Genomic DNA, 24992 nt, shown 5'->3' with positions numbered 1-24992 from the left:
GAATGAATCCATCAACAACCTGAGGTCTCTTATCTTCTCTCACAGATGATAACTATGCCCTGGCAGTCAGTGAAATATATTCTGAGCTGGGAAGTACCATGCACCACTAAGATTCTCCAATCTCCAGTCACTCCTGGTAACCTGGATATCAGAGTTCCCCAAAGCAAACCTTCATGGCCTCATTTGTGGAAAACAAAACACATCTAATCATCCGCCAGCTCTCTTCAATATTAACCAGAAGTGCTCACACAAATGTAATGGCCAGTCACAGGGGTCTATTTACACATTTAACAAGGCCAGACTCTCACTGCAGAGTCAGAAGTGTGGGACATGGGAAAAGACATCAAACTAGGGCAGAGAGCCCACGCATTTCTCCATACCACAACAGACTCCAGCCAGGAGACCAGCTGACGCAGGCAAGGCTCCAGGCAGCTCTGGTTCCGCTTCACTTTCTGCAGGGAAGTGTCCTTCAGTATCTGGAATACGTGCAAAACACAACTTTATTCATAGTTACCTCCACACTTTGCCCACATCCTTTTTGTCTGCAGAACAGCTTAGATGCCAGGACCTGAACAGGTCACAGACATTCCCTATCATCCACTGGAGTCACTGGTGTGCTGTCTGCTCTGAGGAATGGCTGTGTGCTTTGATCAGAGCACTGAAGTTCACCTAGTAGCACACTGAGCCACAATTTAGGCTTCAATATTACTGCAGCCCATATGTTTCATAGCAGCTTGTGGCAAACTGGATCAGGTTTTTTCAGGAAGAAACCCAAACTGATCCATCAATGTTGCTGGAGAAAGGATTTCAATAGCAGTAGGATTTGCTACAATAGATGATCAAACACCTGGTCTGAATTAGCAGGGCCTGTGTAAAAAAAAAATCCCCTCATTTTTAAAGCAGCTTGTGTAGTAGAGCAGTAAGCAACATCCTGGCTCAAAAATAGTAGCACTTTGCAGCTGGATGCTTAGTTGGTCATTTTGTCTATTATTGGGTTGAGGGCAACTGCATGAGGAGAACGATATTAGGGATCCTCAGGCAATACATATCACACTGGAACACAGCAGCAATGAAGAAGCAGTGGAAAAAGGCAAATACTGGGCTGCAGCACAAACAAAAACCCCATCCTATGGGCTTCACAATTTATCAGTTCAACATGAGCTGTGGTATGTCTTCATAGCAAGGTCTGATGTTTAGTTATGTCTCGAAAATCCAGACGGCAAGTATCCATCACTTGTACATTTATAAAGACACTCTATACTCCTTACACACCTTCAGCAGCTTTGCCTTCATGGAAGCCGTGATGGAGGTTGGGTTGATGAACTGGAAGGATGGTGCAGCATTATTGGGATACTGGACAGGGAACATCACCAGCATCCTGACTCTGTGGTTGCCGCAGTGCACCGACACCGTACAGCTGCGACTCACTGCATCCATCTGTGAGGAAAAGCAATTGGCTTTTAGTTAGCTCTCCCAGGACTTTTACACTTATAGTGGCTTAAATTCATGCTGAGGGACTGATTCCTCTGCACATAAGACAAAGTCATGCTGTTCTCAAGGGCAGGGAGCACAGTGACAGCAAAACCCCCAGGCAGATGGGGACAGGCTCAGCTCACACCAGCAGACTGACATCCAGCATCCAGAGACCATGGCCAGCCCAGGTGTCACCAAGAAAGGGGTCCTGCTCCCAGCAGCCACTGCACCCCAGCCCACTTCACTTGGTCATGGAGAGCTCCTGGCCAGCACAGCAGTAACAGGAATCTTCTAAGATCCTGCACCACTGTCTCAGAAAACTACATCAGGATCATGCCATGACTTGTGAAACCACAGGGCTGGGGAAAGGAGACAGGCAGCTGCCTCGAGCCTCCCAGCCCAGTTCAGTGCTGTGCTTCCAGTCAGCTTCCATGCACAGAGGAGAGTCTGGAGTGCAAGGAAGAGGGCAAAACTGAGGGACAGAGCTCTGAATACGGAGGGCTCAGCAGATGGGATTCAGAAGCAGTTGAAATGAGATTAACTGCATGGAACAAGCCACCTTCCACTCCACAGTCTAGGCAGAGAAAAAAACACCATCCAGCCTTCTCAAGATCAGCCAGAGTACTTACTATGCTGAAACATTTCTCTCACAGCACTGTCTGGGATTATCCTCTTTCTTACTACCCCTGGCCAAGAGGATCTCAACAGCTCAAAATAAAACTTGTTTACAGACAGCAGTCACTGCAGCAAAGAAGGCTCCCCTTGAAAGGCTCCAATAAGCCAGCCTGCCCACATTCCCTCCTAACAAGCCAGCAAAAGGAAACTCTGTACCTCCACATTGACATTTCGGATCTGCACATTGATCAGTGAAAACTCCTGCTGCAGTGTTTGAGGCAGCCCCAGTTGGTCCGTTTTCTTTCCCACCAGGGGGTCATTCAGGAAATCTTCTTTTAAGGCTGACAGGAAAGATGGAAAACAAGTTCAGACAAGCTATAACACACAGAGTTTTTCACATGATGTCAGAAGGCAGCCAAGACAGCAGGCTTTCCTCTGCTTTTCTGACACATGGAGGTATGAGTTTTATCTACCAAAGACCTGTCAGCTGGAGAGTCTCAGTTGCTGTTTGGATGCAAGTTTCTGACTCTTCTCTTCAAAAATCCAAAGCTGTTTGCAGACAGGGTTCCCAGGAAGGGTACAGAACCTGCCTGTACTCTGTACAGTCCTAAATGGTCCTTCCCTTCTCATGTGAGACCCTTTTCCCTCCCTACATAGTGCTGCCAGAGTCACGATCAGCTGAACTGGAGCGTCTCAGTTCAGCAGGAAAGAACTGCAGCCCTAGCAGTCTCCAGAAGGAGCTCTGGTCTTTGGGACTAACAATCCACTATTCCTGACTTTCAGGGAAAGTTTCCAAAGCATAACAATGCTTTGGGAGAGAGCAGGGAGTATTTCTGGTCCTAATAGAAGCTTAATTCATTTGCAGCAGACATTTGCACTTAATGTTGCAAAGCACTCTAGTGCTTTAACAGCCTTTAAAGACTCATCAAAACACTGTGTCTAACTCTACAGTTCCAGCAGTTTTTAGGAGGACAATAACCCTTGAAGGCCAGAACACATTTAAACAGGCAGGCAAGCACTGCAGGACACAAAGAATTACGGTTAAGATAACAAACTTCACTGAGTTTCAGAAGAATTGGTCTCTCCCTGTAGTTGTGCTTGGCTTTTGCCTTGCTTCTTGCTGTGTAGCTCCATAAGGGTGTTTTGCTGTGGCACCACTTCTTAAGAAGGCCAAATATATTTTATTATGGTTCCAGGGACAAGGAGGGAAGTCCTAATTTTTCAGCTGTCATTCTCACACTTGCAATATCATGTTGCACAGATGATTCCCAGCAAAAATAAACAAATTTTAAAAAATGCAAGAAGTTGACCTTTTACAGGCATTCACCAAGAAGTTACTGACTTTGGTAGGGACAAATATCTGGTATTACCACTACCCAATGGGTTGCTGGATTTGGATAGGTAGGATGCTTAGCCAATCATTCTTGTTTGCAATTCTATTACAGTGCTTAGATATATTCCAGAAACGGGAGCTAAAAAGGAGATTAAAGGAAGATCAGTGGCCCTCAGGGAAGATAATTATTTCTAGCTCAAGACACCACATAGCTTACTGAAAAGCCATCTCTGAGGTTCCCAGTATGGGCAGTACCCTCCCTTTGTCTTCTCCTCCCATTCCCTTCCAATTAGTTTTTAATCCTCCAAAGCCACACATTTGTACAGATTCCTAAAGCTCCTCTATAAGCAGCAGCAAGAGCTGTGCATGAAGGCACAGCTGGGGCTCTCTCATTCACCTGCAGAGCACTGATCTCTTCAAAAGATCCCCCAAAGTGCTTTACTAATGTAACATGGAGGCTTTGTCTGCAGCTGAAATGCAGCCACCCCCAGGGTGAAACATCAACAGTCCACAATAGCTTTTTGGCTAGAAAGAACTGAAATTCCTACCTAGGGATTTGCTTGTGCCTTAATCCTGCAGTCATGTTATTTGCAGAAAAATCTACCCTGATACAGAAGAGCCATATTCATTTCTTTTGGCCACAGAACCAAAGAAGAAAGTCTGAACCAAAGAAGAAACCACATGGAAACCAGGCCCACACAAGCCACAACAACAACCTAAAGAGCATGCAATTAAATGAAAATCATGACAAGGAAGAGCTTTATTTTACAGCTAGAATCATTGTGTTAGAAGACAAAAACCTTAGAAGCAACATCCTGAGGAATTCCTAATTTTTCCTCCTCCCTGATGAGGAATCCATTAACCTTTGATGCAGTGGCAGGTTGTGTTTTGCCTATGTTTTCTTATGCCAAGATATATCTTCTTCCCAACCCAAAGATGCTGGTATTTTAGGTTCCACAAGCCATCACTTGTCTCACCTTCCTCATCCCCATGTCCAGAGTTATGCTGGGGCTCCGTGTCCTGGGGGTGAAGGGTCTTGTCTGGCTCTGGCAGATGAGAAATCCCATCAATGAGGTCCTCAACTCCATCCAGGATATCATTAGCACAGAGCTGAAAAGAACAAACACACCCACATGCTGCACAACAGAATCCAAGTTGTGGGAAGAGCCACCACTAAACAACTCACTTCTCCACACAGATGGATTTGCAAGGTGGGTCTATCCACACAACAGTCATGACTAAGACTGCATTGTTCCTGTGACAAAGATAGGTCATGTTTCATTTTCCAGTACCCTCAACTCTGTCACCTCAGACAGCCTGGCCAAATCTACTGCTCATTTCAAAAGCCACTTAATTGACAGGGCCAGCCTAAGAAATAGAGGTTTACCTTTAGTCAAAACTAAAACTGATATTGCTTCAATTCCTGGAATTTGTTAAAACATGTTTAATTTTTTAGATCTAATTTAATAGTAGCACACTTTCTGCATTTGATATTTACACTCCAGTAGGATCCCGAGACGCAGGTATATACACAGGGTCCTACTGTTCTAGGTCCTGTATCAAAATGAGACTATAAAACCCGGGATTTGAAGTTCAGCACAAGAAAACTGGGAAGATGAAGGGGAAAGAAAGGATAATGGTGTGATGTAGCAAATTACAGCATTGGTCACCAGCAACATGCCATCATGTGTGTAGTTTGATCCAGACAAAGATGAGGACAAAGAGTGAGAGCCAGTATAGGAAAAAATAAAGGCTCTAACATGAATGAACAATTGATTTAAAGACAGAAAAGAAATCAAATGTTCACAAATATATCAGGTAGGAGTAAAGGGTCATTTTTCACAGATAAAGTTTGTTACAGACCTGCAGGACTCCTGCAGGATCTGTGCTGGGACACATGCTTCTCAACATATTCATTAAAAACCTGGAATAGGAGGTGAATAGCGACATGACCAGGTTTGCTGATGCCACCAAGTTTTTCAGGGCAGTAACAAGTGTGGCTGACGGCAAACAATCACAGAAGGACCTCACAAGAGCAACTGTATTAAAATGAAAGATGAACTTTGGCTCAGATAAATATAAAGCAACATACATCAGGAAAAATTTCAAGCTGAAAGTTCAAGCTGAGGGAACAAGATGTAGAAGCAAGACTAAGCTGATGATTTCATGGAATTATGCCAAACAATTTACAAACTAAACTGAGTACTGAGAATTCTTTGGAAAGAACAAAGCTCAGATCCCCATCCCCAAAGGTATATACTAGGACTGAAAAAGGGTCGTGAAAGGCAAAAGGACAATCAAAGTTCTAGTACAAAGGATGGATTAAATCAAGACCTTTTGACTTGAAAAAGGACGCAGCTGAGAAGGATATGATGGAGGCCTACAGAATCATCAGTATCACAGAGAATATGGCTCATTTCATCTTCAGTGGAATGAAATTAGGTGGCAAAATAAACAAATTAGCTGGTTTTCCACATAACATGCAGAAAAGCCATGAAACTCCTTGTTGTTTGGAAGTGACACTCATCAAGCTCTATCAAATACAAAGATACCAGACTCAATGAGCCTCTCAGCTGCAGGAGGCTGGCAGGGCATTTGAGAGAAACATCACTTCATGCCTGCCTTTTTCTTATCCCCTCCCAAGATATCAGCTGAAGATGTGACAGAGCCATGTGGCCCACTATGGCCATATGAACCTCTGGTACGAGCCAGCACAGCTGTTCTAGTAATTGCATCAGAATCTGTAACTGCTGCAGATCCACACACTCACGCCACCCACCGCAGACTTAGAGGCAATGGACACAAGGGGAGGTAGAGGAGGGCACAATCCCTACATTTACCTGGCACCTAAACCACCAGGAAATACAGTCTTGCAGCCAGGGACATGCCATTTTAGAGACAATGCAGGCAGTAACTACTCTCCACCTCCTCCAAACAAGTTTCTGCACTTAATGTTACACAACAAAGCAGCCTTGCACAGCCACTGAAACTTTAGAGACACAGGTTCAAAAGAGAAGATCATCACATATCTCCTTGGGGATGTTTTTGGGCTGGAGCTGAAGAGGAAAGTGAAGCAGCAGCTGGCTTCTGTGTCTGCAGTTTTATGATACCAGAGGAGTGACTGTGAGTGCAAGGAAGGGGAGGTGAATCCAGGCTGTCAGGAAAGTGTCTACGGTTCAAGAAGCAGAGTGTCCACGTACCCTCTGCAACTGAGAGTCAATCCGCCACATGCGCAGGGTCTGATCCCGCGACCACGTAACCAGCTGGTAATCTTTAGAGCCTAAAGAGGACAGAAACAATTAGAGACCCCACCAGAAAACAGAGACTATCTCAGCCTTGTGTTCAGTGTAAACACATTCAAACAAGCCAGCAGGCACATCCAATGGATAAGGCACTAAACTGAAAGGCAGAGCAAGTCCTTTTCAGCTTCAAATTGACATTAGCCTTTGTGCCTTCTCACACCACAGCTACCATACATCTAAACAGGCTGTGATGTACAAGCCCAAAAGCACCAAGTACAGTGAATGTGACACAACCAGAATAAACAAGACCCACAGCAATGTTTATTTAAATAGAAGAAATAGTATAGTAAAAATAAATGTTTCTCAACTATAACTGTAAAGTGAAAATATCTTTTAGTTCATAAAATCTGTTTCAAGAGTTAGAAGTTTTAAAACATTTCTACGCAATGAGAAGGTGGTTCTGCCCTTCCTCTTCTTGCTTCTGAAAAAGTTGGATGATGCCAAGTTCAGGCTGTGAAGAAATAGATCTAACCACATACTACCTATCAACAGGGAGAGGTACACAGACCTATTTATGTCCATGTTTAGGTCTTGTGATAGAGTTTTAAGTTTCCCTTGTCAAACAGCTGCTATGCTTAAGAATTTGCTGCTGCACAGCTGCTTCCTACACCCCTCTGCTGAGGCACAGGGGCTGTCTAAATACAGCACAACAGCCTCTGTGGAAGGAAATCTGTGCTATCTTGGTTGTCTCCACACTGAAGCAGACTTGGAATGTTTGTGTGATTGATTTATGTTGCTTGAGACAAGCAAGAAATCCAAGCCTGAGTATGTATCTATTAAAGCAGCTAAGACAACCAACTGTAGCTTAAGCCTGCTTCAATCTTCATTCACAAATTATCTTAGTCTGTGCCTCCAGATCCTAACACAGCTCTCCACTGCTCTCCTCTTTTTGAAAGAGAAAAATCAAGTCATGGAGAAGTAGGTGACTTAACTGAATGGCCCCAGCAGCTGGTGGGAAAGGCCTGGACCAGCACTTTCACACAGCACTGCAAAGCTGTAGCACAAATGACACCAAAGCCAGACATGTACATTCTGTCAGTGGCAGCTGAGGTGCTGGAAACAAAGCTGTGCTCTGTGTGGTTATGCAACCTCTGGTATGGAATCTCCTATTCTTAGCTGCTTACACTAGAAAATTTAGTCAGGACTGAACTCTAACAGCAGACTCCCTGTCCCCATTATTCCCCCCTTGTCTTGCAGCAGACAAATAAGGTGTGCTTGCTGGGTCTGTGGTCTGGGATATGCTGGAGGCTGCTGATCCAAAGAGACTCCCAGGAGAGTGAAAGCAATGAAAGTCACCACTGACCCACTCAGCATTTGGTAGATTTGCTTTGTTAGCATGGAAACAAGGCAGCGCTTCTGTAAGCACTGTCATAAAACCAGTACAGAACAGCTGTAGTTTGAGGGAGGCAGTGTGGGGCAGGAAGTAAGCAGGAGCTACTTCAAGGAAAGGCAAGAGTCAAAAAGCAACAGCATTGCAACCAGGAGCCAGGTCTCCACACCTCTGGTTATCTGACAGCCACAGTGTAGGGAAGACAGCACATTCAACCCCAACTCACCTTCTTTCTGCTTTCTCCACTGAAACTCCAGCACCACATCGTCATGTCCTACGAAAGTGTGGACAGGCGTGTTCAGGTCAAAGACATTCCAGAGGAGGAGACTGTTTTCCCGACGGAGCTGGGGGACCATCACTGTCACCAGTCCATTGCTGAAAGGCTTAGGGAGAAACACCCTTCCAGTTAGCCAAGGAGAGTTATGTTTCCATGCTACTATTATCATACTCTCATTTTCCCCTATTCCCACCAACACAAATGCAAAGGCTTTAAATGAGCTCAGCACAAAACAGAACCAGGCCAAAACCTGGGAAAGTGCAAGGCAATTGCTGTGCAAAACCACTGTGTTTAAAGGGATAAGATACAATACACTGAGATATTCAATGCAGCTCACTTAAGATGAATTACTTCTTTCTGCTGCTTCCTCACTTTTCATCTGTGAGGCTGGAGGGATTTCACCTCTGACTTTTCGCTGGGAATCCTTACTGCAATCTGCCTGGAGCTGCAAGAACTACTGAGTCCCAGCAGCTCCATGATACTCAGAGGAACATGGAAACCAGTCTTATACCTCTCAGTTTGGACAGGGAAAGGGGATCAAGATTCAAGGCACAGCACTGGCTTCAGGCCATGTTCAGATCTTTGGGGATTATGACTGATATTAAGAGCCTTTGCTTCACTTGGGTGGGCGCTCGCTCACTCCTCCTGAATGCCCCCATTGTGGATACTGCTTTTCTACACCTTATAGGCACCAAGAATGATTTTTAAAATCAACTTAATAATGTGCACAAGTAGAACTGGAGAGAAACCCTATGGCAGTTCTTTATTTAATGTCTCTTTGTGCATTCTTCTCAGAGCACAAGTGGAAATGGTGGGAGTTTCTCACTGACCGTGTATCTTGCCTTCCAGACAGGAACCTGGCAGGGAAGGATATTGAGGTATTTCCGAGGCTGACGGTAATCCCAGAACTTGAAAAAAAGAACAAACCAAGAGAAAGGCAAGCAAAGGCAGGAGTCAGCTGGTTATACTTTCAGGCTGTAGTTTTCCATGTGGCTTGCAGATAGAACAGACCAAACAGCATGCCAGGGTGCCCACAGCATCATTAGTAATCCCATTCATTAACAACAGAGACAGCCCCAAAGGACAAATACCAAGCTATCAGCATCTGGCAGCATCCCTTAGAAAATGAGTGACTTTGGGGTCATATTCACAGTGATCATAGCTTGAGTAATTAGAGCAGGGAGACAGGCAGCCTGCTTGGGCTTTCAGAGCTACAAGGTACCCTGCAGGCTGCCAGCCAACATGCCAGTCCAGGCTGGAGGCAAGCCTACCCTGCTGTTACTGCTAATTTTCTAATGAAGAATCTAACCTTTTGCTTTGCTAGAATACACATCAATTGCATTTGCCTTAGAGCTTAGCTCAATGTGAATTAACTCTATTTGGCTGGAATACAAAGCACACTATTTCCCCACAAGTAAGAGGCCCTGCACAGCAGTGCTTGCAGGCAGTCTCTTATTGATAATCCTGTTCAACATGAGTTTGGAAACTCCAGGGGCTGAAGTATGTCTCCCCTCAAGATGCTATAATCAGCTTGAGGCTGGCAACATGCATTTCTGGAAAAAGGCTCTTCTGGCATGTGTGGTCTGTTCCTTTCTGGCAAGCAACAGGCAGAGACAGTTGTTTTCAGCTTCAATACTGCTCTAACTTCCACAGATATATGGCAAACGTATGTGCACCCATCCTTCAATGACACCTCTGCCTGTTCTCAAAGTGCAACACACCAGGTGGCCAGAAACCAAACAATAAAGATCCAGATCTTGCCAATAGTAAAGCACTTCCCAAAACTTCAGCAGCAGCAGAAGGGGATCTGCTCCACCATCTTTCCTACTTCCTAGCAGGAACTGCAGAAACAACACTTACCCTGACAGAGTTGTCCTGGCTGGAAGTGGCCAGTGTATACTCATTGTCAGGATGCCAGTCCAGACCGTGGATTTTGGAGAGATGAGCTGCCAAATACTCCACTGCAGTGCTGGGTTTCTGCAAGGAGAGACACTGTCCTTCTCAGCATAGACACCTAAAATTTGGTCTAGTTCTTCTGGCATAAAAAGAGACTTTAACCAGGGCAAGGCAGTTAGAACAACCACCCCTGCTGGGGAACGGCAAATAGCTCAGCAGAAGTAGTTGAAGTAAAATTCTGTGAAGGTATGGCAAATACCAGTCACCAAGTGCAGCCCTAACCATACGTAATACTCAGTTCAACAGTTAAGTACTATGAGATCAAAAGGAAAATGGTAATGGGCACAGTCTCTGAGGAAGGAGGATAACTAGATACTCTCTTCAGGCTCTTGGACTCCCAATTCTCTCTAGTTTAAACTGACCTGAAAGAGAGATCTGGGATAAAGCAGTACATTTCCTCAGTATTTACCTGTCACCAGAGATATTATCTGTCACCAATACAGGTATCGGGTATGTGGGAGTATGTACAGACTGCTCAAAAATCCTTCAGCTTACCCTTTTGTCCCATATTCGGACATCTCCATCGTGGCTTGTTGCTAAACAGTTGGCATTTTTCTTGTTCCATTTCACTTGGGAAGCTCCAGCTGCAGCACAAACAAAGCAGGCCAAATCAAGCAATTAAAGAGAAAAGGGCACAGTAGTCCCACTGCCTGGGCCTAGAGCTGCTCTTAGCCTAGGAAAGGCAGGTCAGAGGAAGGATATCCCAGAAGCCAGCATGAAGGATGGCATGAAAATTATTAACTCCTGGTTCCTCCATGTATCACTTGTATCCTCAGGACAGCAAAGTGTTCCAGTTGCATGCCTAGAGATCTCTATCGCATCTTCTAGCCAGGGGCTGTACCTGATTAGAATACTCATGTCCATTAGCTCAGATGTGGACCAGAAGGTCTATCTGTCAAAATATACCAGAGAAATCAAAGACACCAATAACAGTGTAAAGAAACTGGATGATGGTCCAGATATGACTTATATGTGGTATCAAGAGGGACTCAGTCAAATCAGATGATGGGTGGTTATTTCTAATAGAAACAAAGTACAGCTTCAGTTAATGAGGATTGTTCAGGTGTTGTAAGCATAATGCATCTATTCATCCATATTCTGACAGTATTTTCAAACCTTCTGAGCTATCAAAAAGGTGAGATCCATGAGAAAGCTAAACAGATCTCAGCCTGCTGCTATTCCCCACCTCCACTACCCACCTCCTGCTGCATGGTGAGCAGATTCATCCTGACAACCTGGCAAAAAGCTATTCTGGGGGATAAAAAGCTGCAAATAGACTGCCAGCTGATTGATTTGATCCACTCACTGAAGGGTACACAAATGTCTGGACCAGCATTAAACAGCAGCAGGCACAGGAGGGAGGAAGGAAGCAAGGAAGCTTTCTGGGGAGCAGGCTGCTGGGCTGGCTCAGCCGTGAAACCTCACCCCAGACATCAGAACTGACCACTGCTTCTCTCTGACTCAGTAAGGTTTTTTGCAGTTCTGTGACAGAGAGGTTTACTGGCTGGGAGGGGAATGGGAGCTGCTGCAGATGTGTAGCCAAAGGAGATGTAAGCAGCAGAGTATGAGAGTTACACACTGTGAGGATTGCTCCAGTAATGGGGACAGTAACTCAGGGAAAGGACACTTTGCTCATCATCCGTGCCCAGTCCCAGCTCCAGCCAGTAAGGACAGACATGCATACCCCTGCTGGTGGTATTGCAGGGGCTGGACACACACCTTGCCAGCAGTCAGGACAAGAGCCTTTCCAGAGAAGGCACAGCCCAAAGACAGCACCTTATGTGCTCCCTGCATGTTGCAGGTGCCCCAGGGAAGCAGATACAGCCAGCTGCTGTATCCAACCCTGAGTGAGTGAGGGGACAGGCTGGCACAGAGAGCTGCTTGGAGTATGGTCTAGTTCCTCGTCTGATTCAATCAAACATAAAAGGACATGAGAAAATTACAGACAAGCAACCCAGGACAAGCAGTGCAGCAAGGTGGTTAAGCAGGGAGGAAGCTCTATGTGGCCATTCACCAATGTCAGGGCAGCAATTCCAAGTACCATGCCTGGGGACCTCAAGGGGCTCCACATCTCTTCTGGATTCTGCTTCTCTAACAGAAGTGAACTGGAGCCTCTCAGGCTGCTCCTACATGGGACAATCACACATGGTGGCACTCCTGCACTTTGCCAAGCCTGGCCTTGGAGCAACAAGGGAGGGAGGAATAAGGGTAGGGGCATGCAACAATAATGTTGTTTAATGCCTACATCACACACATCAGACTTACCAACTGCAGAGAGTGAGACCGTGGGCTTCCTGGTGTCTCTGAAATACAATGTGGCCACTGTAAGTACACACAGCACAGTCCAGCCTTCCCAGCGAGCTCCCTGATATTCCAGCACTAAGGTTATTGCTGCCTTCAGACCTAGTGTACCTCCTGCTTACCAAAATACACCAGCATTAAATGGAATAAAGGTGACCAGCTGGAGGACAACTGTCCTGGAAGTATTTAAGGCCGGGCTGGATGGGTCTTGGAGCAACCTGGTCTACTGAAAGATGTGTACCTGCACTTGGCACAGGGATGGAACTAGATTTTTAAGGTCCATTCCAACCCAAACCATTTTACAATCCTGTCTTGTCAGCACATGCAGCAAGAAGTTTAAGACAGAAGACAGAGTTGGACTGGACTAGAGGGAGGAGAAACATACACAAAGTGTGGCATATTGCAACTGGGTAGGCAAGGAAACAGGGCTCATGAATTGTTGCTGTGGGAAGCAACAAAACAATCTTTCCAAGGAGGATTAAAGGAACAAACAGAGCTCTGGAAGCACTCAACAAAAGCCACTTGGATGTATTTGTGGAGCCTTTGCAGATCCTGATTCAAAGCAGATGGAATAGTTACTACAGAGCAAAAACTTCATGTCTAGCATATAACAAAATTAGTGGAAAATCAGCCCAGCTGTGTGCAGACTAAAGTCTGTCTGTCTACAAACCAAATTCTGCAGCAGCAGAAACCAGTGTGGCACCATGACATCTCCTAGCAGCCAGGGCATAGATCAAGGCAATAACTTACTTCCTGGCCTTGCTCCTCAGGATTTCACCTGTTCTTCCATGAAAAGTAAGAGTGAAAATAAGGAATATTGTCTTCAGCTTTTTCTGTTTGCTGAAAAGCAGAACATTTTCTGGAATGGACTGCACCTCTCCCTCCAAGAATTCCTGCTTAATCAAAAAGTTATTTTGTATGCAAATTAAGTGGGGAATTTCCAGCTGCCCTTACAGCAGGACTACCTCCTTAGGGTGTCATTAGAGACAGTCACTTCAGCAGGGTGTTCATTTGCTGGAGGCCAGCAGCACCAGCACCTCAGTGGCACAGCAAGCTCAGAGCCTTTTCCAGCACAAGTGGGATGTAGAGGCTGTCAGAGACTGCCTAAGGAAGCAGTTCTGGGCAGGTGATACAGGCAGACACAAAACAATGGAAGGGCACAATAGAGTTAAAGGAGGAGTTCTGCTAACAACCTTCAGACATCTCTACTTTTTCTTCTTGGCATTAAGATAGTATCACAGGAAAACAACCGGCAGTTATTGTATCTCCATGTCTTTTAATTACACATTAATAATATATTGTCATTCTCAAGCACCATTTAAGCAAGGATCTAAGTGCTTGTTCATAGGAACTAAGCAAGCCTCCGGGTAGCCTGGTGCAGTGGGGTTATATAATTATCCTCCTATTATAACTGAGCAAGGGAGGCAGAGAGGAACAATATGATTTGCTGGGGGTCATAAAGAGCTGTAGAGCTAGCAAGAGAACCCAGCAGTCCCAGTCGCAGCTCCTTGCTTCTCAGGTGTAAAATCTACGGCTTAGATTTGGACATATACTTGGAAATACCTGCTACCCTGAAAATACTCATAGCAGAAAGCAACACCAGGAAACAAGGGAAGGTACAAACAGGAAAACCTTCCTGAATACCATTGTCAGTCTTCCCATCACTGTGGGAGAACCAGCAACAATAAATGAATTTAGTAGAAAATGGCTATAGGATCATGAAATGGTGCTCATTAACTGAGCTAAAATAACCCCAGCAGGTTGAGGAACAACCTTGGGCTCCAGGAAAAGCCCCCAAGGAAATATCTGAAGTGGGCAAGGAGTGAAGCCAGACAGTTAAAGCTTAACTGTACCACTCTACTGCCCATCACTGACTCTGAACTGGCTTGAAAATAGGGGGGCAGAAGTCATCTTGGAGACAATGGGAAATAGCTGAAGCCCCTGGAAGCACAGCTAAAGAGCAGCAGCCATCAGGGCGTGCTTTGCCCTGCAAGCTGATAATTACAGAAAAGAGTCCTAGTGATTTCCCCAAAATGCAGAAACATACTGATTCTTACTTGATGTCCCAGATATAGATGTATGTGTCCACAGAACTGGTGACCAGTAGGTCTGGCTCAAACACTGCCCAGTCCAGGTCACTGCAAATGCAAAATCATAGATCAGCAAAGAAAAGCACACAGATGCTGCATCAACTTTTCACAAGCTGCCAGTACATTCTCCAACAACTTCACATCAACTCCATGACATCTACTGAAACTTTTAAAGTAAAAAGCAAGATCTTAATAATTTCTCTAAGTAAATTCCAAGAAGCAATGAAATGCTTCTAAGTAAATTCCAGTGAAGCATCCTCCTAGTCCTGAACTTTACAGCTACTGTGTGTGTGCTCTTTCCCCTCCAGGCAAAGGGACACTGTCTCAAAGAGTTCTCAGTAACCACACATCCTTGGCATCAGCTCCTCACTCTGGGATGCCTCCCTGTTGGGAACACCAAGTGCACCTGGGACACAAACAGCCTCCAGTCAGCCCAAACAACTGTCATTTCAAGGGCTGCAAATACTTCCCACAGTCAGGAGCTTGAGTAAAAGCAGTCCCTCAACTGCATTTCCAACCCAGCATTGAAATGCGACCTTAAAACAACAGGCAAAAATCTCCTCTGCACCACTGTAACATTCTCTAACTTGGTCTTTGGGATTACCTGCCTTAATTAAGCTGCTATCACACAGAAACATAGCTGGGATTCAATTTAATAAACATGCTGTTTCCCAGATGATGGCTGCTACTCTTTACAAGGACAGCAGCCTAAGGCAATGACATTTCAGCTATCAAGGGCTAAGTTGATAAACTGGGGGAGCCATGAGAGGGTGAACCACTTCACACATGACATCATCACCAAATGGGAAGGCAGTCCAGTCCAGAGAAGTGAGTAAAAACAGGCTCAGAGCAGAGCCTGAGCAGGGCCAGGACCAAAACATTCAGCTTCAATGAAACAATGCATTATTTTCCACTCAGCAGACCACAGCATTTTTTGCTCTTCACCTGATCACACGTGTGTGTCCTTGCAGAGATGTGCAAACTTCCCCATTACCTTCCTTCCACTTATACAGGTCAACGCGCTGATTGCTCTGCAATTAGATGGAAGAAAGGAGAGACAGTCTCAGGCCAACAAGGTAGAACACAGATCTGTGTGTTAGGAACAGGTTCCCTTCACTTTGAACAACCTCAGTTAACAATGAGTCATGCTGTGATTAGCCAAGTCCTTGCCCAAAGCAGGAGAGCAAAGATGAAATACAGGCTGCAAGGACTTTCAAAAGCTTACACTTTAATTACACCCACTTAAAACTTGAGATAAACTAGAAAGGGAGAAAAAAAATCCCACACTGCAAATTTTTTCCATGAAATTATGTTCTCAGAGTCTTTATTTCCTAACAACATGCTGTAACTGCAGGCAACAGGCAGACAAATTCTCTCTGCAGGAATACCCTGTCAGTCTGTCGAACTCACAAGTGGAGGTTTTGGTGAGGGGGATGATGGATTACCACTGGTTATCCTCAGCTCTCTCTCAGTTCCCTTCTGGGATAATCAGGGCCATTGCCAAACACAAACAATACAGTCTAATGGCTTCAAGGACACCTCCTCAAGGGTACTCCCCCAATCCTTGCCAGCCCAGGAGAAAAGCTCTAAGTGTTTATCACTACCTGTAAAAAACAATGGCAAATCAGATGTATCAATGACAACTTTGGTCAGGGTTCTTTCACTCATTCCAGGAATAAAACCTTGCCCAAATGCAGCCACATGCAAAGTTACTTGAAACTAGTTATTGTGCTGTAAATTCATGTTCTGTCTCAATCAAGGTTCACTTCAGGCCAGGCCAAGTCTAATTTTTCTGGGACTGGAATTGCCTTTGTGGGTGCATGCAGAGTGCCAAGCACAGTTGATCATGACTGGAAATTCTTGCAGATTTTGCAAAACCTGAAAGAACATGACCTTAAAATATTTTCATTAGCCCCTTGTTTTCAGACTTTTAGGTAGATGAGGCAAAAGATAAGAGACTTCACAGAAACACACAGTTGTTGAGGTTGGAAGAGACCTCTAAAAGCACTGAGTCCAACTGTTACATTACAATTTTTGTGGCAGTTATTTTTTGTGGTGGTGAATTTTCTTCCTACCCCAAAGCTGCTTCGTGTGAATTTCAACTTGCAGATAGATAAAACATTACAGTTTTCTTTGAAATAAAAGGTCTCATCCCAGCTCAGCAATAATATATGACATTTCTCTAACTGCTCTCACAGCAGGGCTGCACAATAGCTTAGGGCAAAAAAAAACTGCTTGCATGTTTCCCATTGACAGAAGTATTTAAAGGGTAGATTGAAATTACCCAATGGGATTTACCCAGGACTCCAGAGACAAGACACAAGATAATGATCACCAGAGAGACTGCTCCTCCCAACAGGAGCATTTTCTAAAAAAACTGTGATTTTCGTTAAGTATCAGTATTCACTTCCAACAATTTAATCACCCTCTTCAAGAATCTGAAAAGAAAAAACAAGGATCTAGGATTGAAAACAACACCATTTCTGAAACAACAGCTTAGGAGTCCCCAAAAATGTGCTTGAACCACAGGGCAGACACAGCCAAGCATAGCAAAAGAACTTGCTCAAGCTCTTTTGGAAAGAAGCTAAACACAAGGACAGATTCCTCTCTGCCTGTACCACTTCCAATTAACAGAAGATGCTGCTGGCAAACAGGATGGCAGCCTTTTATATCCCTTTTCCATCCACAGGGATGCAGAAGGGGAAGACCCTTGGGCTGTTTACAACACAGTGAAATGGCTTGAAAGGTGGTATTTTTGATCCAAACTGAAAAAGCCGCCTGATCTCATCTTGGGGATTCCTCAACCAGTGTGTGTCAGCAACTATGTTTAAATCTTCATTGTATCTTTGTTTATAAATAGAAGCAGCAAGGTTTGATGCCAGCTACACCGCGTTTCAATGTGGAACAACTGTTCCACACTGAATCCATTCAGAGCAGCAAGAGGCAGGAGTGCTCAGATGGGTGAGATGGGCACAGCTCCCTTTTGCAGCAGGGTCCTGCTCAGATCAGCATGAACTCATCACTGGATATTGTCTTCAGAGTGTGTGTGAAAAGAAGCTTCCCTGCTCCATTTGTGGCCTGCCCAGTGCACTTCCTTACTTGGTTTTGGTTTCTACAGACTGTACCCCGAAGTGGCAATGAAGGACACCTTTTTGCCAGTTTTACTAACTCTCTGCTCAGAAGCAGACTGTTGCTGAAGGCACCTTTAAGACATCAGTCATGTGTCAGAGCTGAAAAGTGACAGGCTGGGGAATGTCAGAGAGCAAACAGGGTCCCAGCTGATAGCACCAGTCCACTTTTAAAACTGCCTTTAATTAAAAACAGCAAATCCAGGAAGCAAAAGGAACAAAAATCCTAAGAAATCACCTCCAACTAGGTGTTTCTCAAAAGAATAGATGGAGAGATTTCTCCATCCCTAGCTAATCCAGGACTCTCAGGTTATAAAAGCAGACAGCACAGCAGAAAAGGCAGCTCACTCTGGAAACAGTCTGCACCTGGCTGGTGCCAGTTGCCACGGTGCTGTGGGTGATGGCCGAGATTTCCATTGGCAGAGCTCAGAGCCTGGGGTGAACAAGCTGCAGAGCATGACAGACCAAGTACAGAGCAGAGCTGAAAACTGCACTCAGTCTCACACAGCTATTACTGCTTCTTCAGCCCAACCCACTGCCTCATGGAACTCCTCACTCATACAGTCCACACCCAGCTGCAAACCCCAAGCTACAAGCCAGTATTGACCTGTGCTATTTACAGACTGCCTGGTGCACCACAGCCAAGCAGCAAGGTAGGGAGGTGAAAACAAAACAGCAAAGAGCAAGAAATTCAAGAAGTGCACAAATCTCAGACTAGAAATCAGAAAGAGAGCACTTCCCTCCAGAAAAGAACCATGTGGATGCTTGATTTATTTGGCAAAGCATTTTGTAAATGACAAGCAAGCAAAACTAGATGCAACTAATAACTGAGAGCCATCCAGCAGAACACCTCGCTGGCAGTAAATCAGAGTTAGGCCTTGATCTTGCAATGTGACTTGCAGAAGCATGTCTGTGCCAGCTCCACACAGCCTTCCAGCTCTGCAGAGGCTCACCCATGAAAGAAAGACCAGGGAAAACGATGAGTTACAGCTTTTAAAACGAGTGAACTTACTGAAGCTGCAAAGTAGTAGGCGTAGCTGTCATGGGGGTTCCACTGCACCGCCCCAATGTCCCACTTGCTCTGCCGGGAGATCTTCCGGTGACCCTCGTTTGGTGCATCCAGGTTGACGATGTAGAGGAAACGGCGGCTGCAAGACACACAGACACAAAGGGGCTGCGTCTCACAGGACTGACCTCAAAACCCCAAGCTCACATGGAGATTACAGCCTTGTGTCTAGAGGCACAAGAAGTGAAAGTGAAGCATTTCATGAGACAAGTGAAAACATTATTCCTGAAAATAGTGACTACATTTGACTACCTACTTCAAAATGTACTTAAAAAAACCCCACGACCCCCCAACAAAGACAAGACACGCTGAAAATAAACAGGATCTGCAAATGTCAGATACCTTACACCGCAGAAAAACCCAGACAACTTGGATACAAAAGGAAGCTCTGGAAAATGGTGCAAACACATTCAAACAGGCTTTGCAGGCCTAATGCTGCAGCAGTAGAGCCTAAGTGGCACATGCTTGGGAGTGCAATTCAACAGCTTCAGCCTGGATAGGTTGCTCTGAGCAAGAGTTAATGAGCCTTGACAAAGATTCTACGTGGGTGCTTCTTTCCACACCAGTCTGAGGGCTTGGTTCCACCAACAGTACAGAAACACCTGCACAGAGCTCATGTTCAGCTGCAGCAGTTTGTTAACGTGGGTGGACACAGTCCTGCACAGATTTGTTTCCATTACTTACCTGAGCTAACTCTATTTGCAGCAGAAATAATTCTGCGTGGTGGCAAACCTGAGCTTATACATCATGGTGGATGTGGCCAACTCCCCACAAAGCAAGGTATCATTCTGTGTGATTCATCTTACAAGCAAGAGAAACTGCCCAGAAATAATTGTGAGCTAGCTGAACCCTATGGAGGACCAGCATCAAAACATAATGAACCCTACATAATTACCCACATGAGCATCATCTCTCAGCTGCAAAGTGACCATACAGCTGCTCTGAGCACTGGCCATTCCTCCTGTTACTCCTGTGCAGCACTGCCAGACTAAGGGTTGACATGGAAGCAAGCACTGCTTCAACCTGTACCAAAGGCCTCGGTTCCTTGAAGGCTGACCAAAGATCAGCTACACTCACAAGATTCTGAAATGAACATCTTAATTGGTGTGTCAATTGTGTCACTGACAGGGGGACAGGAATAGCTGTTAGTACTGAAAAGCATGAGCTGGAAAGGCACCGATGAGCTGGTTGAAGACTTGTTCTGGAGGTGGATACATAAGACCACACTCTCCCAGAAACTTGGGCAACTTGGAAGTCTGTGGCACCTACTGTGTCTGTGAGTATCATCCCACACTGAACCAGCAGAGAAGCAGGTCAGACAGCCCCGTGGGAATATTTGACACAAGTTTTGTTAGGAAATAATCTAGTTGTATTTCAAGACAATCCAAATAGTACTTCATGATGCTCCATCTCCTATATGGGGATTTGGGAAGGAATTTACCAAGAAAGCCACACCAGTGTTTTATTGTGCTCTTGTTGCTGTCTCCAATCTGTATCCCATAGGGAACATGACCCAGAATCAGTTTCATTAAACCTTGAACAAAATACAGCTGCACCTTTCTGAAACAATCCATCAACCCTCCAGCTAAGGTCAGCCTAAAGACTGCTGGTCTGGTTTGTGGAAATGACTGTCACACTTCCAACAGGGACTGTCACACTCACCCCGAGAGCACAGCACGCTGTCCCAGGCAATCCACTGACATCGCAGTCGCCTGTTCAAGAGAAACACAGAACAAAATTAAATCATACCTGTCAGAGCAGCTGCTCAGTCAAACAAATGGCTCTAGGGAGGAGTTCAGGAAAGTAACATCCCCTTAAAGTAGCACAGAGGGGCAGCGGGTATAGTGATTGATTCTGGGATGCAGGACAGCACACAGAAACATCTCTTAGCATCAACTGAAAACAAAACCTGGCAGACAACATCATGAGCACTAAGACCTTGCTCCCTTCTCCCTGCCATGGCAATCACAGCTGCAGCCTTTCAATCAGCAATCTCTAATAATCTGTATTAATCAGCCTCTGCTCCTGCTCAGGAGCTTTCTCAGTCTCTTTCATTGCAGGGACAGATTTCATTACATATGTACTGGGAGACAGAAGTGCAACCATTTGTGTATGGCTGGTCTCCAAAAAGGAGAGGTGGCCAAGAGGCATCAGAATTGACTTGACATTGCTGGTAAAGAAGGCTATGAGATAACTTAAAGGACATTAGGAAAAAAAAAATAATTAAAAGGACTGTTTGGATATTGTCTCACCCTCTTTTTGTGCAGAATGAACTGATCTTGTTTAAATGCCAAGAGACTAAAGGAAGACTTTACTTGGAAAGCTGAACAGTTCAGCCCATAAACATAGATATGACTTCAATAGAGTTTTGAGCATTCACAGTGCAAAAATGAGAATATGCCCCACATTCTTCACACTAACTGCTGTCATCTTCAAAGCCACCTCTCTGAAGGCTCAGGATGTTATCTCCTGCTGCTGTTCAGGATTTTAAGTGCTCTCAGCATGGATGTAACAAGACTTCAGGATGTCCCACAGTTACTACTTACAAGCATTACTAAAACCTGACAGACAACACAGAACTACCACACCATTTCAGTCAGATCTGACAGATCCATCACAAATTCTGAGCTTTTTCAGCCAAGGCCCATCCTCTCCTTGCAAATACCCCAAGTGAGGGTAAAACAGCATCAAGGACCCATTCTTCTCTAGAGACCACATGTCAAACAGCTACTGCTGCCTGCAGAGCTTCTGCAGGAGCTCATGGTAAACCAAACCCTATTTCTCCACTTTTACTGTTCCAGGAACAGCTCCCTTTCATTACTTTTTCCTAAGCAGCAAATCCAATCTTCTAGCAAGGTTTCCCCAGTCCTAAAGCTAATGTTGTAAATAAACAGCTAGTTTTAAGATCTCTAAATGATAAGGAAATAATTCCAGCTTTCTAGACTCCACAGCACCTTGCAAAACACAGAATAAAACCTGCAAAAAGTAGGTTACTGAATCTATAGTAAAAAAAAACCCAAAAAACAAAAAACAACTAACCAAACAAAACAAATTATCTGAAGAAAGAAATTTGCCCAGATGGTACACATTTTTCTTCTGAGAAATTAAAATGCGGATCACTAAAGCCACTACAATAATCAGAGTTTCTCATGTGATAAAGAGCTCGTCAGGAGAAATATTTCATACAGTTGGAGCCATCTTTCTCAAGACAGAAAAAAAAAAAGATTGATAATTTCCTATACAAGTTTATTTTTTCTAGTCTTAGCACCAGGATCTCCTAAGTCCTTACAAATTGTTTTCAATAATGAACACTGGTAAACTGTTTCTTCCAGGCACCAAGCATCATAAAATAATCAGAATGATGTAAAAAGTTTCACATGTCAGGCTGCTACTCTGATGGGTCACAAATTAAGTTGTTTTACAGCAACAAACAGTTCCCCATGATACAAGAGCCTTATCTAGGCACAGGAAAAAAAACCAAACTGCTGTCATTTAATGCACTTGGTATAGTGATACGTCAGTCTTCACAGCACAGCTTTCCAGAACGGGGGAGTTGAAACTGAACAAACCAACCTGAAAGCAGTTTTTGTCCTAAAACAACACTGTGGATAGCTAAAACTGCTGTTCATGAAAAACAATGACATCAGTAAGCACAGCAGGAGCACTACACGTTTGAGAACCTGCTCTGAACCCACAGTCCAGGCAGCATCTTCTCAGACTTTGAGCATCTACTTTTGCATTTTGCTTGATTTCTGCCAGGCAAGCCAAGGGAAACTCCTTTTCATGTCTGAACTTTCATTAGTTTTCAAATTAGCTTCATTCTCTCCACCTGAGAGGCAACACACCAACCCAATTTGACATAGCTATGGTGGTGTTTTTCAAGAGCTGCAAACTCTTAACAAGCAATACCAATTCCCTGCATACCTAACCTCCCATCCACACGAAGTTGGTACAAATGGTTCCATTTCAGCACTGGGTGAGTTTTGGTCTCCTTTTGATAGTGCAAACAGCCCAAGAAGAGCCTGTGGGTCCTGTTCAAATCAATACACAGAGTGCTACCTCTGTCAGCTTGTACAGAAAAATGACACTTGTAGGTACCACAGGCCTCAAAACACACAGTGATTTTCTGATGTGCTACAGGTTGGGTGCTGTAGCTTTCGCATGACACACTCTAGCATGGTGAACAAAGACAACTGCAGGGCTCCCAGAGGTGTACTGGCTATAAATGTAACACCTGCCCACTCTTTTGATTCTTGTTTCCATTTAAGTTGTTCTTAGGGTAGAGATTATGGACATAGTGTGGCCTACACACAGAGCTCAAGACTGGTACTGGATGATTTCAGCCAAGGTGCTCCAAATTCTCAAGCTCAGGCTTCCCACCTGCAAAAATGTTTTTGCAGACTGCTTAAAAATAAGCTCAGACACAAATATATAAATGAGTTTAGCCTGAAGCAGCAGCCTGGCAGTCCCAGCCACAGCAGCGCTCTGGTTTCATATGGGATAGCAGGCAGGTCAGAACAGCTCCAGGAAGATCACACCAGAGTAAAGCAAAGTGACTGAAACCCCCAGGCTCACCCTCTGCCAAGGCTTGTGCCAGTGCAGGAATGACACTGAAACCAACTGCTGCAGCACGGGGTGGCAACACCTGTCCCTTCTGCTCCCACACAGCAGACATTATGAGTAAGCAATAAAGTCATGAGGCCTCCTGTCTTCTGAGCCAGATGCAACATGAATCTGTGATGTAGGAAGATGTACCCTCATATCTCATTACTGGTTTCCTGAGGACAAATCCTCAGTAGCAGACAAGGCTGCTTTAATGCTTCTGGGAGGAAAACTAATACAAAGCTTTTGAGGCACAAAAGTGAAAAGCTTTGTGAGCTTACATAGGGTAGGCTGGATGCAGAACACAGGATTCAAATCTTCTGTTTGCAATGGAGAAGGCAGAGCCCTTACTGCTCCAGCACAAGAAGACAAATGAGACAAAACAGCTTCCAGACCTATTTTTTTTAATCTTTCTGGCTTTCCTGCTGAAGTATCTCATAGTTCCCCCACTGTATCTAGTTTTGTTAAGCTATTGCCAACACCATAAGACCCTCACATTTCTTAGAACATAATCATAGAATCCTAGAATGCCTTGGGTTGGAAGGGACATTAAATATAATTTTGCTCCAAATCCCTCTCACGGACAGGAACACCTTCACTAGGCTGCTTCAAGCCCTGTCCAGCCTAGCCATGAACACTTCCAAGAATGTAAGAACAACTTCTACAACAGCATGTGAGCAAACAAACTCTGAGCGGAGTTCTACTATCACCATCAGCTTCAAAAACAAAAGCCGACCTTTTTACCATTTACAAAAAAAAAAAAAAATACAAGCCACTTTTTATTTTAATCAACAACACTCAGCAATTTATTTGTCAGTGAGACAGCAGTAACAGTCTCCGTGAAAAGTGACAGAAGCATAGACCGGTTTGGGTTGGAAGAGACCTTAAAGCTCCTCTCATTCGAACCCCCTGCCACACGCAGGCATCTTTCACCAGCCCAGGCTGCTCAGGGCCCCATCCGCGCTGGCCTTGAGCTCCTCCAGCAAAAGGAAATGAGGAAAGACGTGTGGGAAGTGGCAATATCGTATGTTAGGCCTGAAAATGCATTTTAAAAAAATACAAGACCTAATTAAGATTAGAAATTAAGTGTCCCGTGAATTAAGGCGTTATCTCCGCGCAAACGACTCCGGACCGCCTCAGCCCCGAAAGGCCCCGCGGGGCCGCCGCGCCCTCCCGGGCCGGGACCTCCCCCCGCTCCGCTCGTCACGGGCCGGCAGGGGGCTGCCCCCGCGGCGCGGTGCTGCGGCAGCCCCCGGGCCCCCCGACCTGGGCGTCGCGGAACTCCACCACCACATTCTCGCTGCTCCAGCGCGCCGCCATCTTGGGCCGCCTCGGCGGAGCCTGCGCCGCGCCTGCGCATTGCGGCGCGCTGTGCGGGGACTGCTGGGAGATGTAGTCCCGCCGCTCACCACCCCCCCCCCCCAACCTCCCCCGGCCCGGTGAACACGGGCAGCGAGTCCCGTGGAGCCGGTCGGGGTCCCACGGCCCGAGGGGGGAGCCCCCGTGCGGGCCCGGCCTC

General features: G+C 45.2%; 1 protein-coding gene across 4 annotated transcripts in view; it reads right to left on the bottom strand.

Moving 5' to 3' along the window:
• Positions 1–24872, bottom strand: part of WDR59 (WD repeat domain 59) — a 47615-nt gene extending 22743 nt beyond the window's left edge. For 2 of the 4 annotated variants that reach the window (XM_031505814.3, XM_021541080.4), the window contains exons 1-15: positions 24740–24872; positions 20534–20583; positions 18818–18953; positions 15623–15708; positions 14645–14725; positions 12552–12589; positions 10782–10870; positions 10191–10307; positions 9161–9238; positions 8280–8436; positions 6622–6701; positions 4399–4531; positions 2305–2429; positions 1273–1437; positions 381–476 (exon numbers count right to left, since the gene is read on the bottom strand). In XM_031505814.3, coding sequence (XP_031361674.1) covers positions 381–476; positions 1273–1437; positions 2305–2429; positions 4399–4531; positions 6622–6701; positions 8280–8436; positions 9161–9238; positions 10191–10307; positions 10782–10870; positions 12552–12589; positions 14645–14725; positions 15623–15708; positions 18818–18953; positions 20534–20583; positions 24740–24793 — 1485 coding nt within the window. In that variant the 5' untranslated portion in view covers positions 24794–24872. The other 2 variants (XM_085589696.1, XM_077786341.2) reach the window with 2 other exon arrangements.
• Positions 24873–24992: the final 120 nt, after the last annotated feature.

Source organism: Lonchura striata, chromosome 11 (assembly GCF_050655825.1).
Source record: "Lonchura striata isolate lonStrDom1 chromosome 11, ASM5065582v1, whole genome shotgun sequence".
In the NCBI taxonomy this organism is placed as follows: domain Eukaryota; kingdom Metazoa; phylum Chordata; class Aves; order Passeriformes; family Estrildidae; genus Lonchura; species Lonchura striata.
Note: the sequence above shows the minus strand (reverse complement) of the source record. Positions and strands in the feature narration are given on the sequence as shown.